Raw genomic sequence first — 14,431 nt, 5'->3', positions numbered from 1 at the left:
GTACGCGACGTTAACTGCGCGGCTACCTTGTCTTAAACACAACTGAAAAAAAGTATTATTTAACGACGTCACTAGAGCACATTGATTTTTTTTATCTTATCATCGGCTATTGGACGTCACACATATGGTCATTCTGACACGGTCTTTTAGACGAAACCCGCTATCGCCACATATGCTACTCTTATACGAAAGGCAGCAAGGGATCTTTTATTTGTGCTTCCCACAGGCAGGATAGCACAAACTATGGTCTTTGTTGAACCAGTTATGGATCACTGGTCGATGCAAGTGGCTTACACCTACTCATTGAGCCTTGCGGCACACTCACTCAGGTTTTGGAGTCGGTTTCTGGATTAAAAATCCCATGCCTTGATTGGGATCCGAACCAAGTACCTATCAGCCTGTAGACCGATGGCCTAACCACGACGCCGGTCTATACACAAATGAAGTACAATTAACCGTAGATAACGACGTGTGCTGTCAAACCTCGTTATTCATTTCAATTTTATTGACCGTAGACACAGCGACTTATTGGTATAAACAAACAACAATAGTAATAAACATACAATATCACATGTATATATATGTTATAACAATATGATATATTACGATATATATGTACATCCATATCAATAAGGTGAATGTAAATTATAGTTATATAGGTAAGGTATTATATACATTAAGCAGTAGACAGACATAACAGTCTATAATGTTTGTATTAGTGTACTTTTCTAGAAATTATATAAGGAACAGGTGCAGTGTCTGGCAATTAAATGAGTTACTGTTAATTGAAGGTGGATACCGTATGTTGCCAGAAACACGTTATTGATCGGATCCGAGGAAAAATACAAAACAAAGAGATAATTTAAAAGATCTCTTTCCTTATCAAGAAAAAAAGGAAACGGTTGACGTCAAGTGATGGACACTGATTGCTTAATAATATTTCTTAAAGACGTTGGTTTATGTCTTTACTGGAAAATACGATCGAGTATATCGCAGATCTATGTTATATTACACACTAATGGTCGAGTATATCGCAGATCTATGTTATATTACACACTAATCATTTACAAATGACAGGAAGAGACGAAAGTCTTCAATTGTTGTTCGATTACAAACATAAAGGAATTTGAAAATGCAATTACTCGGTGACAGCATTTAGAGCCAATCTTAAAGTTAGAATAAAATTGTATTAATGTGTATGGTCAGAATGCAGCCCACTCCTCCCGCCTCCGCCCCTCGAGTTTCATAATTATTTAATTAATATATTCGAAAGTTTAGACAATAAGTTTAATATGTAGATATTGAAGTTCGTTACATAACCCAATTCTTTATTTATGTATTTATAATATTATTAATAATTCCAAGTTTTATGAAAAGACGTTTTGGAAAAAAAAAAAAAAAATTATCCACAGAGAGAAGAGCATCCACATTTAAAACGGCGTTTTTCCTGAAGACAAACTACACCCTTTAAAGGAGCATTCCTGAGTTCGCTGCTTTGTAAGATGTTTCCGACTAATAAAATATTTCTACGATGAAACATCCATGTTAAATGTTTTTGTTTGTTTAGAATATCAGTGTCTGTATATTCAATGCGTTTCTGGTCGTCTTAATATTTGTCAGAAGCCCAAACTGGATTTTGCCTTTAAATAATTTCATACGTACGAAAAAACATATTTTAAGAAATAAAACGAAATTTAACCTAGTACAAATATTAGAATGATCAGAAACATGTTTAATATACAGCCACTAATATTTTATGCACACAAATATGTTTTATATGTAATTGCAATTGTTAAAAAGTCTCTGTTAGTCGATAACATCTTAAAAAATGCAGAAAACTCAGGAATGTCTCTTTAAACAGTGAGGCCTAAACTTGTTTTAATATCAAGTAAGATTTTATCTGCAGTCTTCGTTAATAGGTACTGAAACACGGTACTGAAACACGGTACTGAAACACGACTGAACTTGAACGTAGAATATTTTTGTTTTTAAATTTAGTTGTTCAATACTTGAAGATAAACAGTATGTAAAATTAATTTAAAAATCTTTAAATTGAACTATCAATTAGTATAAAAATATAAATTGATAATCAAAATGTGAATCCATATGCATGTACAATAGGAAGGTAATGTTTTATTTAACGACGCACTCAAACACATATCATTTACGGTTATATGGCGTCGGGCATGTACAATAGATGATCAGTTACTATGCGAGGCATTTCTACTTATGATTATAGGTAAAACAGTTTATTACTCCCCTATCGGTCCAACCGGAAGGGACTATAGGCTTCATCTCGGTCCTTCTGTCTGTCCGTCCGTCCGTCCGTTTATTCCACATGTTTTTCGGATGTTTTTTGCAGAAGGCTTTTAGATTATCAGCTGACATTTTGTGTATAACTTTCTAACGTAGATACAGATCAGTTTGACTTTCATGGCGATTTACCCATTTTTTTTACGGAGTTATGGCCCTTGAACGTAGGCAATGTGAAATGTTTTTAGAAGGCCTTGAGATACTGAACTGAAATTTTGTATATAGCTTTATCATGCACTGTTACTGATGACGTTTAACTTTCATGGCAGTTTATCCATTTTTGACAGAGTTATGGCCCTTGTACTTTTTTTTTCTTTTCTTTTTAAATCCTCACTTTTGTTTTGCAATACCTGAACATATTTAGGTGAAATTATGTATATAGCTTTAACATGCACTGTTACTGATCAAGTATAATTTTTATGATGATTTACCCACTTTTTACAGATGTTTGACCCTTGAATTTAGCAGTACTCTCAAAATGTTTGTTCACCTGGGAAAAGCTACTAAACCGAGACTCAACGTGAATCGGTCTAGCTATCAAAGCAATTAGATGACACAGATGAAGTTAGTACTATGGAAAATAAAATAAATAACATTAAATATTACTAGTATACAAGGGACCGGCCTCGGTGGCGTCGTGGCAGGCCATCGGTCTACAGGCTGGTAGGTACTGGGTCGGATCCCAGTCGAGGCATGGGATTTTAAATCCAGATACCGACTCCAAACCCTGAGTGAGTGCTCCGTAAGGCTCAATGGGTAGGTGTAAACCACTTGCACCGACCAGTGATCCATAACTGGTTCAACAAAGGCCATGGTTTGTGCTATCCTGCCTGTGGGAAGCGCAAATAAAAGATCCCTTGCTGCCTGTCGTAAAGAAGAGTAGCCTATGTGGCGACAGCGGGTTTCCTCTAAAAACAGTGTCAGAATGACCATATGTTTGACGTCCAATAGCCGATGATAAGATTAAAAATCAATGTGCTCTAGTGGCGTCGTTAAATAAAACAAAACTTTTTTTTTTTAGTATACAAGGTAAAGGTAATTGTACTAGATCAAAAGCAAGATGGATTGTACAAGGGGAAAAAACGTACTCAATATTTTTTTAACTAAGACTATCGGGACGTAGCACAGTGGTAAAGTGCTCGCTTGATGCGCGGTCGGTCTGGGATCGATCCATGTCGGTGGGCCCATTGGGCTATTTCTCGTTCCAGCCAGTGCACCACGACTGGTATACCAAAAACCGTGATATGTCCTACTCTGTATGTGGGATGGTGCATATAAAAGATCCCTTGCTGCTAATCGAAACGAGTAGCCCATGAAGTGGCGACAACGGGTTTCCTCTCTCAATATCTGTGTGGTCCTTACGCCAGACAATCGCAAATAAAATTTGAGTGCGTCGTTAAATAAACCATTTCCTTCGTTCTAACTAAAGCATTTGTTGAACCAGAGGCAGCCAGTAGCAATATAATTACAGAATCTCTTGGTATATTAAATCAAACAATAGGTTTTTCTTTCAAAAATTATATTCTAAAATATTATTCAGAACTATTTAAAAAATGTGTGTTTCTAAAATATGAACACACTAAATCTGAATAGCTTGAAATAAGATGAATTACATACAGTATTAAAACTATGATTTAAAAAAAAATCAGAGACTGATGGTTTTACAGTTGAATTCGTTAATAAAATAAATAATAAAAATAGGAGAGACTTAAATAAATACTTAATAAATTCTTTAAAACTGAATTGTGATAAAATAATAATAATATACTTTCGATTACGCAAAAAGAAGAAATATAAGAAGAGGAGTTGGTTTCGTTTAACAACGCAATTATAGCAAATTGATTTATTAATCATCGGCTATTGGATGTCAATCATTTGGTAATTCTGACATATAGTCTTAGAGAAGAAACCCGCTACATTTTTCCATTAGTAGCAAGGAATCCATTATATGCACCATCCCACATACCACGGACCTTAATATACCAGTCGTGGTATACTGGCTGGAACTAGAAATAGGCCTATGGGCCACCGACAGGGATCGATCCAAAGCAAACAACAAGGTCTTATTACATGTGTCCCTTAAGCTAAACATCTTGGAGATCTATTTCTTCACTAAATGTTCACACATATATACTCTTCAAAAAAAGAAACGCAAAAGGGTACAAATGGGTTATAACTCCGATTTTATGTTTCCTACCGGTTCATGCTTTGTGAATATAAGGTCATTGCATGTCCCAAACACATTCCCACGGTTACATTCGATAAAACGCAGCTACTGTACAATAAAGTTCCAAAATGTGAATATTCGCAAAAACGCAGCCACGTGCAAACCATGTCACCACTGCACGTGCGTTGTCTGCACGTGCAACATGAACACCGACAGTATAAAAGTGCAGGGTGTTCGCTTGCCTGGCCTCTGTATCTGGCCGACAGTTGACAATCCAGGACATGCCACGTCTCAGTGAACCGCAGAGAAACAATGCCATCGGCCGACTAGACGCAGGCGAATCCAGAACGGCCGTTGCCAGGGCATTTCATGTGTCCCCAAGCACCATCTCCAGACTGTGGGACCGTTACCAGCAACATGGATCAACACGTGACCTCCCTAGATCCGGTCGACCACGGGTCACTACCCCCGGGCAGGACCGCTACATCCGGGTACGCCACCTTCAGGAACGATTGACTACTGCCACCTCCACAGCCGCTGCAATACCAGGTTTGCGCAGGATATCCGACCAGACCGTACGGAACCGCCTACGTGAGGTAGGAATTCGTGCCAGTCGTCCAGATCGATGTGTCATCTTAACACCACAACACCGTCGACTCCGACTGCAGTGGTGCCAGATTCATCGACAATGGCCTCAACTGCGATGGAGACAGGTGTGGTTCAGTGACGAGTCCCGATTTCTGCTCCGACGTCATGATGGAAGATGTCGCGTGTATAGGCGTCGTGGTGAACGTTATGCGGCAAACTGCGTGCAGGAAGTGGACAGATTCGGCGGGGGTAGTTTCATTGTGTGGGCAGCCATCTCACACACTGGCAGAACTGACCTGGTCCACGTGCAGGGCAACCTGAATGCACAGGGCTACATTGACCAGATCCTCCGACCACACATCGTTCCAGTTATGGCCGACGCCAACGCAGTGTTCCAACATGACAACGCCAGGCCTCACACAGCACGTCTCACAACGGCTTTCCTACAGAACAACAACATTAATGTCCTTCCTTGGCCATCGATATCACCGGATTTGAACCCAATTGAGCATCTATGGGACGAGTTGGACCGACGCCTCCGACAGCGACAACCACAACCCCAGACCCTGCCCGAACTGGCAGCAGCCTTGCAGGCCGAGTGGGCCACCATCCCCCGGGACGTCATCCGTACTCTGGTTGCTTCAATGGGCAGGCGGTGCCAGGCAGTTGTCAACACACGCGGAGGCCACACCCGGTATTGACTCCAGATGACCTTGACCTTGGTGGTGTGTCCTATCACTTACTCACAATGGACTAGAGTGAATTGTGAACAATCCTGCAACATTTGGTAATTATCGGACTCACCATTCAATAATTAAATCAATTCTCCAAATGTTACGACAATGTGGTTTTGCGTTTCTTCTTTTGAAGAGTATATATAATGGCTTACGCTGCAATTGCCCAGCGAATAAAATTTGTTTAAGCAAATATAATACTTTAAGTGAAAAGCAAACGTTATTGTTATCAGGTTGATTTATAGGTGAAGTTTCGCTATTAATATATTGTTATGAGCTGTACTGAATTACATAGTATGTCGGTAATTTTATTATGAATATATTTTGAAAAAAAAGAAGTTTTTAACTCAACAAACTGAGTTTCATATCTAAAACATATAGTCAATCTTGTGTCCTTGTTAATGGATTTGCCTGGGATGGATGGATGCATGTATTTTTGTGTGTGTTTATGCATGTCTGTATGTGGATCTGGTTATGTAAATGTGTCTGCGTGTGCATATTTAGCTATGTTCCAGTTTTTGGCGAGACATTAATGTTAACTTTCTCTTATAATACTAATTATACGTCGTACTTATCTAACAGTTAGCGTATTTCCTACTACTCAACCCACATTTAAAAAAAAAAATTTGATCACTGGTATATTTGTGTGATATCTCCCTTCCCTCTCTCTGTCTCTCTCTCTCCCTCCCTTTTGGCGAGACATTAATGTTAACTTTCTCTTATAATACTAATTATACGTCGTACTTATCAAACAGTTAGCGTATTTCCTACTACTCAACCCACAATTTTTTAATTTTTTTTTATCACTGGTATATTTGTGAGATCTCTCTCTCTCTCTCTCTCTCTCTCTCTCTCTCTCTCTCTCTCTCTCTCTCTCTCTCTCTCTCCCTCCCTCCACCCTCTCACAAAGTTTTTATCAGTTTACAACATTGATTTATCCGACATTTTGGAAACGCCTTCATATTTTATTTTGCCACCCTGGGGCCTTATTCACAAAGGTCTCTTAGGCTCTGCTAGACAACAAAGCATCTTCTTTGCAAGTCTTTTAGCATTGCACTGCGAGATCACAAAGTTGCGATAGTTTAGTGAATTAGGGGTACCAGGGGCCTAATTCACAAAGGTCTCTTTGGCTCTGCTAGACAACAAAGCATCCTCTTTGCAAAGCTTTTAGCATTGCACTGCGAGATCGCAAAGTTGCGAGAGTTCAGTGAATTGGGCCCCTGGTATATCAAACCACCGACAATCAGTGTTTATACAGACCGATCATGGGATGGGAATTCTGTGGCTTCTAGTACAGTTTTTATGTCAGACAAAATAATTTCCATGAGATTGCCCAATTTAGCATCAATCTTTACTGCTGAAATTTTGGCAATCATTAAGGCCCTGGAACAGATTAAGGATTCATGTGCATCTAAATACATTGTTATTACAGACTCTCGTGCGTGTCTCTAAACTCTACAGTACGTGAAATTGGAGCACCCGTTCGTTGGAATGGTGATACGAAAGTGTGTCTTTTTATCAATTGCCAATAAAGATGTTATATTTTGTTGGGTACCCAGCCATGTTGGCATTAAGGGTAACGAAAATGCAGATGTTGCTGCCAAGTCTGCTTTGAACTTGCCCCGTGTCCATGTTGGTGTCCCCTACAGTGATTATAAATTTCATATTAACCAGTATATTTTTTCGACTTGGCAAGATGATTGGGACGGTGCGGTTGCGAACAAGCTTCATTCTGTCGAGCCAGTTATCTTACAGGCGGTTCAGGAAGGATGAAGTAGTCTTGTGCCGTGTCCGCATCGGCCATACATATTTGAGACATTCATTTATTTTAAAGAAGGATCCTCCTCCTCAGTGTGAACATTGTCAGTGTACAGTCTACACATTTTGGTGGAGTGTGATCATCTCAAGCCGACGAGAAATGATATATTTGGCAACAGAAATGTTTTGGAATCCTTTAAATTCCATCCAGAATTAATTGTAAAGTTTTTGAAACATTTTGACTTGTATACAAAGTTTTAAGGTTTACTTACCTCGATTTTATGTATTGTATTATACTTATCCCCATAGCTCCTTACACTGTGGTTTTACATAAATATATATAAATATTTTCATATACTTACCAATTGTGACACCCAATAGCCGATTTGTATTTTTGTGCTGGGGTGTCGTTAAACATTCATTCATTCATTCAGTCATGCGGATTCTGCTTTCAAAAGGGAATGGGATCAGACAGAAAAAAAATGCATTTCCGTTTTGTTTATAGGGTGATCACCCTCTAAATTCTGAATTCAGGTTAACATACTCAGCACACACACACACACACACACACACATCACAACTGGTATATCAAAGGCCGTGGTTTGTGATATCATGTCTGTGTGATGATGCATATAAAAGATCCCTTTCTACTAATGTAAAAATTACCAAATGTCTGACATCCAATAGCTGATGATCATCAAATCAATATGCTCTCGTGGTGTCGTTAAACAAAACAAACTTTAACATCAACATACATACATTTAGATTTAATTATCCCCTGCGCCAGTGTGTTAATGTATGTAATTGTCAACCTCGACATACATACACTATATACATACATACTAGCCAGTGTGAGGTTTGCCCCCTGTTTCATGCACGTAAGCGGGATCGACCGCGTAGCTTGTAGGCCCGGTGCATCCTTTTTTATGGCTGTCTCGATAGCTCAGAACATATCGCGACAAGTCTGCAAGGTGCGGGCGATTTGGTCCCACGGGTTCGAGTCCCAGCAACGGCACGAGACAAATTATGAGGCCAGAATGGATTTAATTATCCCCTGCGCCATTGCGTTAATATCTATGTATGAAATAGTCAAATACGACATACATACAGTTATATAGATATTCATTCATCAGTACATGCATGCGTATACATACATGTACTGTTATTCGTATATTTTTCTGCTTCAGCACACTAGCCAGCAGAGATATTTTGGGCTTCAACACGGTGCCACATGTGGAGCAAAATTGGTAATTTCTAGCTCCTTGTGTATGTACATATTAAAATATTAACACCTTAATTGATTTTCGTGTACCTTTTACTGCAACAGTAGGTAGCGTATAGTAATTTAGCATGAATCTAGTAGTTATGTAGGGGCGGAACGTAGCCCAGTGGTAAAGCGCTCGCTTGATCCCCGTCAGTGGGCTATTTCTCGCTCCATCCAGTGCAACACGACTGGTACATCAAAGGCCGTGGCATGTGCTATCCTGTCTGTGGGATGGTGCATATAAAAGTATCTTGCTGCTAATCGAAAAAAGTAGCCCATGAAGTGGCGACAGCGGGTTTCCTCTCTCAATATATGTGGGGTCCTTAAACATATGTCTGACGCCATATAACCGTAAATAAAATGTGTTGAGTGCGTCATTAAATAAAACATTTCCTAACAGTTATGTACGTCTTAACTGAGCAAAGCCAATTGACTTTTTGTATATTATATTTTCTGGGTCGACGTTTCTGTTGTTGACTTATTATCAGTCCTCGAGTTCCGTCATTGACATCTTACAACTGATCCTCCATTTCTGTGGAAGACCTGGTCAAGGTCGAGGGCTGTCAAAGACTATGCGAATCGGTGCGGATTGTTTGAAACCTGCCTATTGACGCTTTGTTTTAAACATTATAATGACGTCATAAAGAGAATTTCTGAAGCATGCATATTACGCACATACTTCGTTAAATACAGAATAGTTTGGGGGGTTTTAAAAGTGACAAATGAAGTTATTTTTAAAATTTGGCTTTACCCATGCATGAGAGCTGATTAAGGATCTCGTATCACACATCTTTGTTAGAGCCACCAATCTGATTAAAATTAGCTCTGCTGGTTTACCAGTAGATCTAACAGCATTGTGTGGACTGCCATGTCCAGGAGACATTTCATCTATACATAACAATTTAAATATCGACCAATTACACTTCGCCTTTTATAGCGTTATTCGGGAGCATACAAATTCTAAAAATATCGGGCGAGACTATATATGCATTAGGCGAACTTGTTGGTCTATTTCAACATTAAAAAACAGGGGAAAAAGTGCAGTAATAAACTCTGAATTGTAAATTAGTATAAACAGATTTATGGCTATACCATCAAGGTTGGGGTTTTTCGTCTTGAAACGAATTTAAAACAAAAATATATTAAAATTAGTTTCCGGCATTCTTCGTAATTCACCCGAATCATTTCGTATACCCTCGGCATAATCCCGAATGTTTTCAAATTCTTTTCAAATCACTGGCATGATTTTGCAAGTAAAGTTTCGATTGCTCGAATGAAAGGTCAAAGGTTAATTAGATTGTTAGAGCCACTAAAGCTTCGGTCACACGGCTCGTGTTATTAGGATTACCTTATGACGTCGTCAGTCGGCGACGTTTATAATTCTTGGTGGTCTCAATAAAAACCAAACACATTGCTATTAAAAACAACACTCAGCTATATTAGAATAGGAATAACCCTACCGTATTTTCCGATTAAAAAAAATCTAGAGAAAGCGAGATAACGCATTTAAATATCCATCACGGTGTATTCAATTCAATTCAGTTTAATGCACAATATCAAACAAACTGGTATCAGCGAACAGAAAAAATACATACAACATCAATAACAACAACAATTAATAATAATAACAATATTAATGTACAGGCCAGACGTAGACACTAAATGTGTATCATATTTGTATGAATAAAAGTAAAATGGTCAAAGTACTTGGAAATAATTAAATTAAATTACTCCCCTACGGATAGCCGAAATAATAATTTTACGTTTAGAAATACAGCCGTTAATACATTGTTAAGAATTTTAATGTCACCATTATTGTATGACAATAAATATAAATTTTAAATTGCTATTTAGAGTAGAGAAGTCGGAAGAGGAGTTTAACTTATGAAATAGTTGTTGTCTTTCAACATAATAAATAGGCCAGTCTAATTTTTTTACCTTCCACAGCTTCGGAATTACAGACGAAACAAGTCTTCTGTTCAATTAGTGAGGTTGAGAGAATCTTCCAAGCTCAGGTGCACGGCGTAGCCCAGTGGTAAAGCGGTCGGTCTGGGATCGATCCCCGCCCGTGAGCCCATTGGGCTATTTCTCATTCCAGCCAGTGGACCACAATTGATATAACAAAGGCCGTGGTATGTGCTATCCTGTCTGTGGTATGGCGCATATAAAAAAAATCCCTTGCTGGTAATCGAAAAGAGTAGCCCATTAAGTGGCGACAACGGGTTTCCTCTCTCAATATTTGTGTGATACTTAACCATATGTCTGATGCCATATAACCGTAAATAAAATGTTGTGAGTGCGTCGTTAAATAAAACATTTGCTTCCTTCCTTCTAAGCTCAATATGAACATTTTGTGCATTAATTCTCATTTTAGTAAATTGTTTGCATTAAAGTTTGGTGTGCAGAGCAGGTAGTTTTCTAATTTAAACTGATTTAAATAGACCGTATGTTCTGAGTTTAGAATAATTGTTTTGTATAGTATCTGACAAGAATTTTACATATTTCGACTTGAGTTCTTGTTTCAACTTACGTGTATTTCTGTGAGGGTATAAAGAGCCTTGATTGTCCCATATTTGACTAATCACATCATTTTTATATAAAATGTCCAGTTTAAATTAGATGAGTTAGAATAATAAAATTCCATATACCGCTTATGCACTATTGACGAACAATCATGATTGTGTTCCCTATCTAAACCCGTATTTTGCTGCAAGAGGTAAGCATGTAATAAGAAGTGGCTGCTGGCAAAGTTCAGTGCGTCTGTTTTTAACACCAAGCAGGTATTTATAGAATTTTATTTGAACACTTTGATATATCCAAACCTCACAGCAATACATTAGAATGGGACAAATTAAGCACTGAAATAACTTTAAGATTTTCGATATATTGTTTCTAACATCATTTTTAAAAATTTCTAACATCAATTTGTATAGGTACTTATAGCCACGAAGATCTGTTTTGACTGGTTCTGGAGAGGTGTTCCTAACAATTTTTGTCCACGTGACATATTTTGCATTGTGAAAATATATATGAGCGTTTTCCCGGACCGTTGAACTTTACAGTAGCCACGTAAACTACGTACACATTTGTGTTTTCCCGGACCGTTGAACTTTACAGTAGCCACGTAAACTACGTACACATTTGTGTTTTCCCGGACCGTTGAACTTTACAGTAGCCACGTAAACTACGTACACATTTGTGTTTAATACAAACACGGTTAGAGTGCAGAACTTAATATGCCCAGGAAGAAAATGGCTTTGAAGTGTTACAAAATGCTTATGTTATGAACATGTTTGCACTTATGTATAAGGCGAGACTCCGTCTTTAGTCACTCCCCTGCGCGTGCTGTAACCTCACCGTGGTGCAGGGGTGTAACATTCTCTTTGAGAATGGCCAATACAGCACAAATTGAAATTTAGAGTAAAATTCGGTGTCCGTAAAATTCTGTGATATTTGTATTTTTGCACAGTTCTTTACACTGTTTTTGTTTAAACCTTGAATTTTTATGTTGATGTTGATCATCACTTTATTTATTTGCATTACCATAGTTTGACACCCAATAGCCGATGTATTTTTCGTGCTGGGGTGTCGTTAAACATTCATTCATTCATTCATTCATTCATTCTTTAGTCACTAGACAATGAATACAATACGTTTGTTTACAAATGACGTCAGGATTAAATAAGGACGTACGACCTATGGTATTATTAGACATTATGCGTTAAAATGTTTTCTTTCTTTGTTTAAGTTGAAATAGAAAATTGCCAATATTAATTCATTTATTGAATACAATCTTTCCACTTCACAAAATAGCGTCATAAGAAGATTGAATTTTTTTTTTACAAAACATTTTGTTGCTTTGTGCAGCATTGTGTGTATATAGGTAACGAGTATATTTTATGAACGTGATTTAATACAACATGCCTTTAAAATCCATCCATTTATTATCCATGACACGAATATTCTCTCATCAAAGCTAATTTGCAGAAAAAATAGAGGTCGACCCAAATGATGGTCCAGCCGTGCTTGTTGTGTTGGTACCCGAGTTACTCAGAGGTACGCTGTAGATCTCGGGATTACTTCGGTCTTGACGAGAACACAAACCTGACAGTTCGTTACGAAATCGTTTACCACTAACACAATATAAAATGAAGTTTATACAGTTGTTTGTGTACTGCAGCATGTTTACCACCGACCACACAAGTTTATCAACTGCCTGATCGTGAGCACTTTCATACTCACCAGGAGCAAACACATTCGAATATATCACAAATATAGAAAATGGCGTCGTGCAGACGACATAGGTAAAACTGACGCTGAGCAGCATGACAGTAAGAGATGACGACTGACTTTGTCGTGATGCCACAGATCTGTTCTGGATGCTATTTCCATTGGAGAAATCGTGATGGAGAACTTGACGACTGCTGGTGACAACTTTGTATATGATAGAGATATTACACATGATAAGAATAGACGAAGGGAAAACACTGTATATACAAATATCAACCCAAGGCCAAATCAAAAGTTCAAAGTCGTAATAATCAGAATACATACTGTCACAGGTGTCAGCGAACGTTTCATTTTCGATCGTCTCAATATATTCTCCGAGTCCATAAAGATAATGCGCGTTCAGCGTCGCCAAAACCAGCATGATGGTGATGATGATAGTGTAAGTCTTTCGTCTGGTACATATCATTTTCACCTTGTGAGGAAACCACACAGAGAAACATCTCTCCAAAGTCACTGACACCAACAGCCACGCCGAAGTGTGTATTGCCCAATAGTTTCCCCATGTGTGAATCTTACAGACTACAGGGCTATAGTCCCGAATGTCGTACTCTACGAGGTATATGATCCAATGTCGCATCAATCCCACGTAGAGAACGAGACTGTCAAACACAGCCAAGAATCTCAGATACAAAGAGGTTGTTGTTTCCCTCATCGATGATTTGGCCAGAACAACGAAGACGATAGTGTTACCCACCAGACCCAGTAACATCAGACACGGGGACATGTAGTTCATTAGTGCCACGGCAACTTTGTATTCTGCCAATTCCCTAACGTTTTGAGTCGTCATTTTTCCAAATCAATTTCTACCTTTATTAAGAGCCAGTTGTTCCAATGGTGAAGAGCTTAATTAGTATGTATGAACAAGTAATATATAATATGGTTTTACTGGTATTATGTTCTGTTTAGCCCAGATATTGCATTTAATATTTATCCACTTCCATCGTCTGTTTATGGTATAGCTAAGTAATTACTATATATGGTGCTCTTGGTGCCTCGGGTGCTCTCCTTAGATAACACCACTAAACAACGTCGTTGTATTGCAGTGGTTTTAGAACCGTACTTGTTTTGGGCATAGACAGATATTAATCCAAACGTGGTATATCGTCGAATAAATAAAATCCTCATACAGTGTTAACAGAAGGCAAAGAAGATGTCATTCGTACAACTGTTAGCGTTGCAAAGAAAAACCGTTTATTCAGTAACGTTTGGTATGCGTTACGTATTTAACACTTCGTGGTCCACTGTCGAAATGCAAGCTTCGTCTGGTGTTTGCTAGTTTTATAGTTAGGAATAAATTAATTAACTTTTTTAAGAGAC

The 14,431-nt window shown here is 38.3% G+C and overlaps 1 protein-coding gene across 1 annotated transcript; it reads right to left on the bottom strand.

Annotated features, from left to right (window-relative positions):
- Positions 1-12,800: 12,800 nt before the first annotated feature.
- Positions 12,801-13,901, bottom strand: LOC121379127 (C-C chemokine receptor type 1-like). The gene has a single exon (XM_041507611.1). The coding sequence runs from the start codon at positions 13,899-13,901 to the stop codon at positions 12,801-12,803; it is 1,101 nt and encodes a 366-aa protein (XP_041363545.1).
- Positions 13,902-14,431: the final 530 nt, after the last annotated feature.

This window comes from Gigantopelta aegis, chromosome 2 (assembly GCF_016097555.1).
Source record: "Gigantopelta aegis isolate Gae_Host chromosome 2, Gae_host_genome, whole genome shotgun sequence".
NCBI classification, from domain to species: domain Eukaryota; kingdom Metazoa; phylum Mollusca; class Gastropoda; order Neomphalida; family Peltospiridae; genus Gigantopelta; species Gigantopelta aegis.
Note: the sequence above shows the minus strand (reverse complement) of the source record. Positions and strands in the feature narration are given on the sequence as shown.

Coding starts and splice junctions, on each gene's coding strand:
- LOC121379127 (XM_041507611.1), bottom strand. CDS start 13,901: ATGACGACTCAAAACGTTAGGGAATTGGCAGAATACAAAGTTGCCGTG.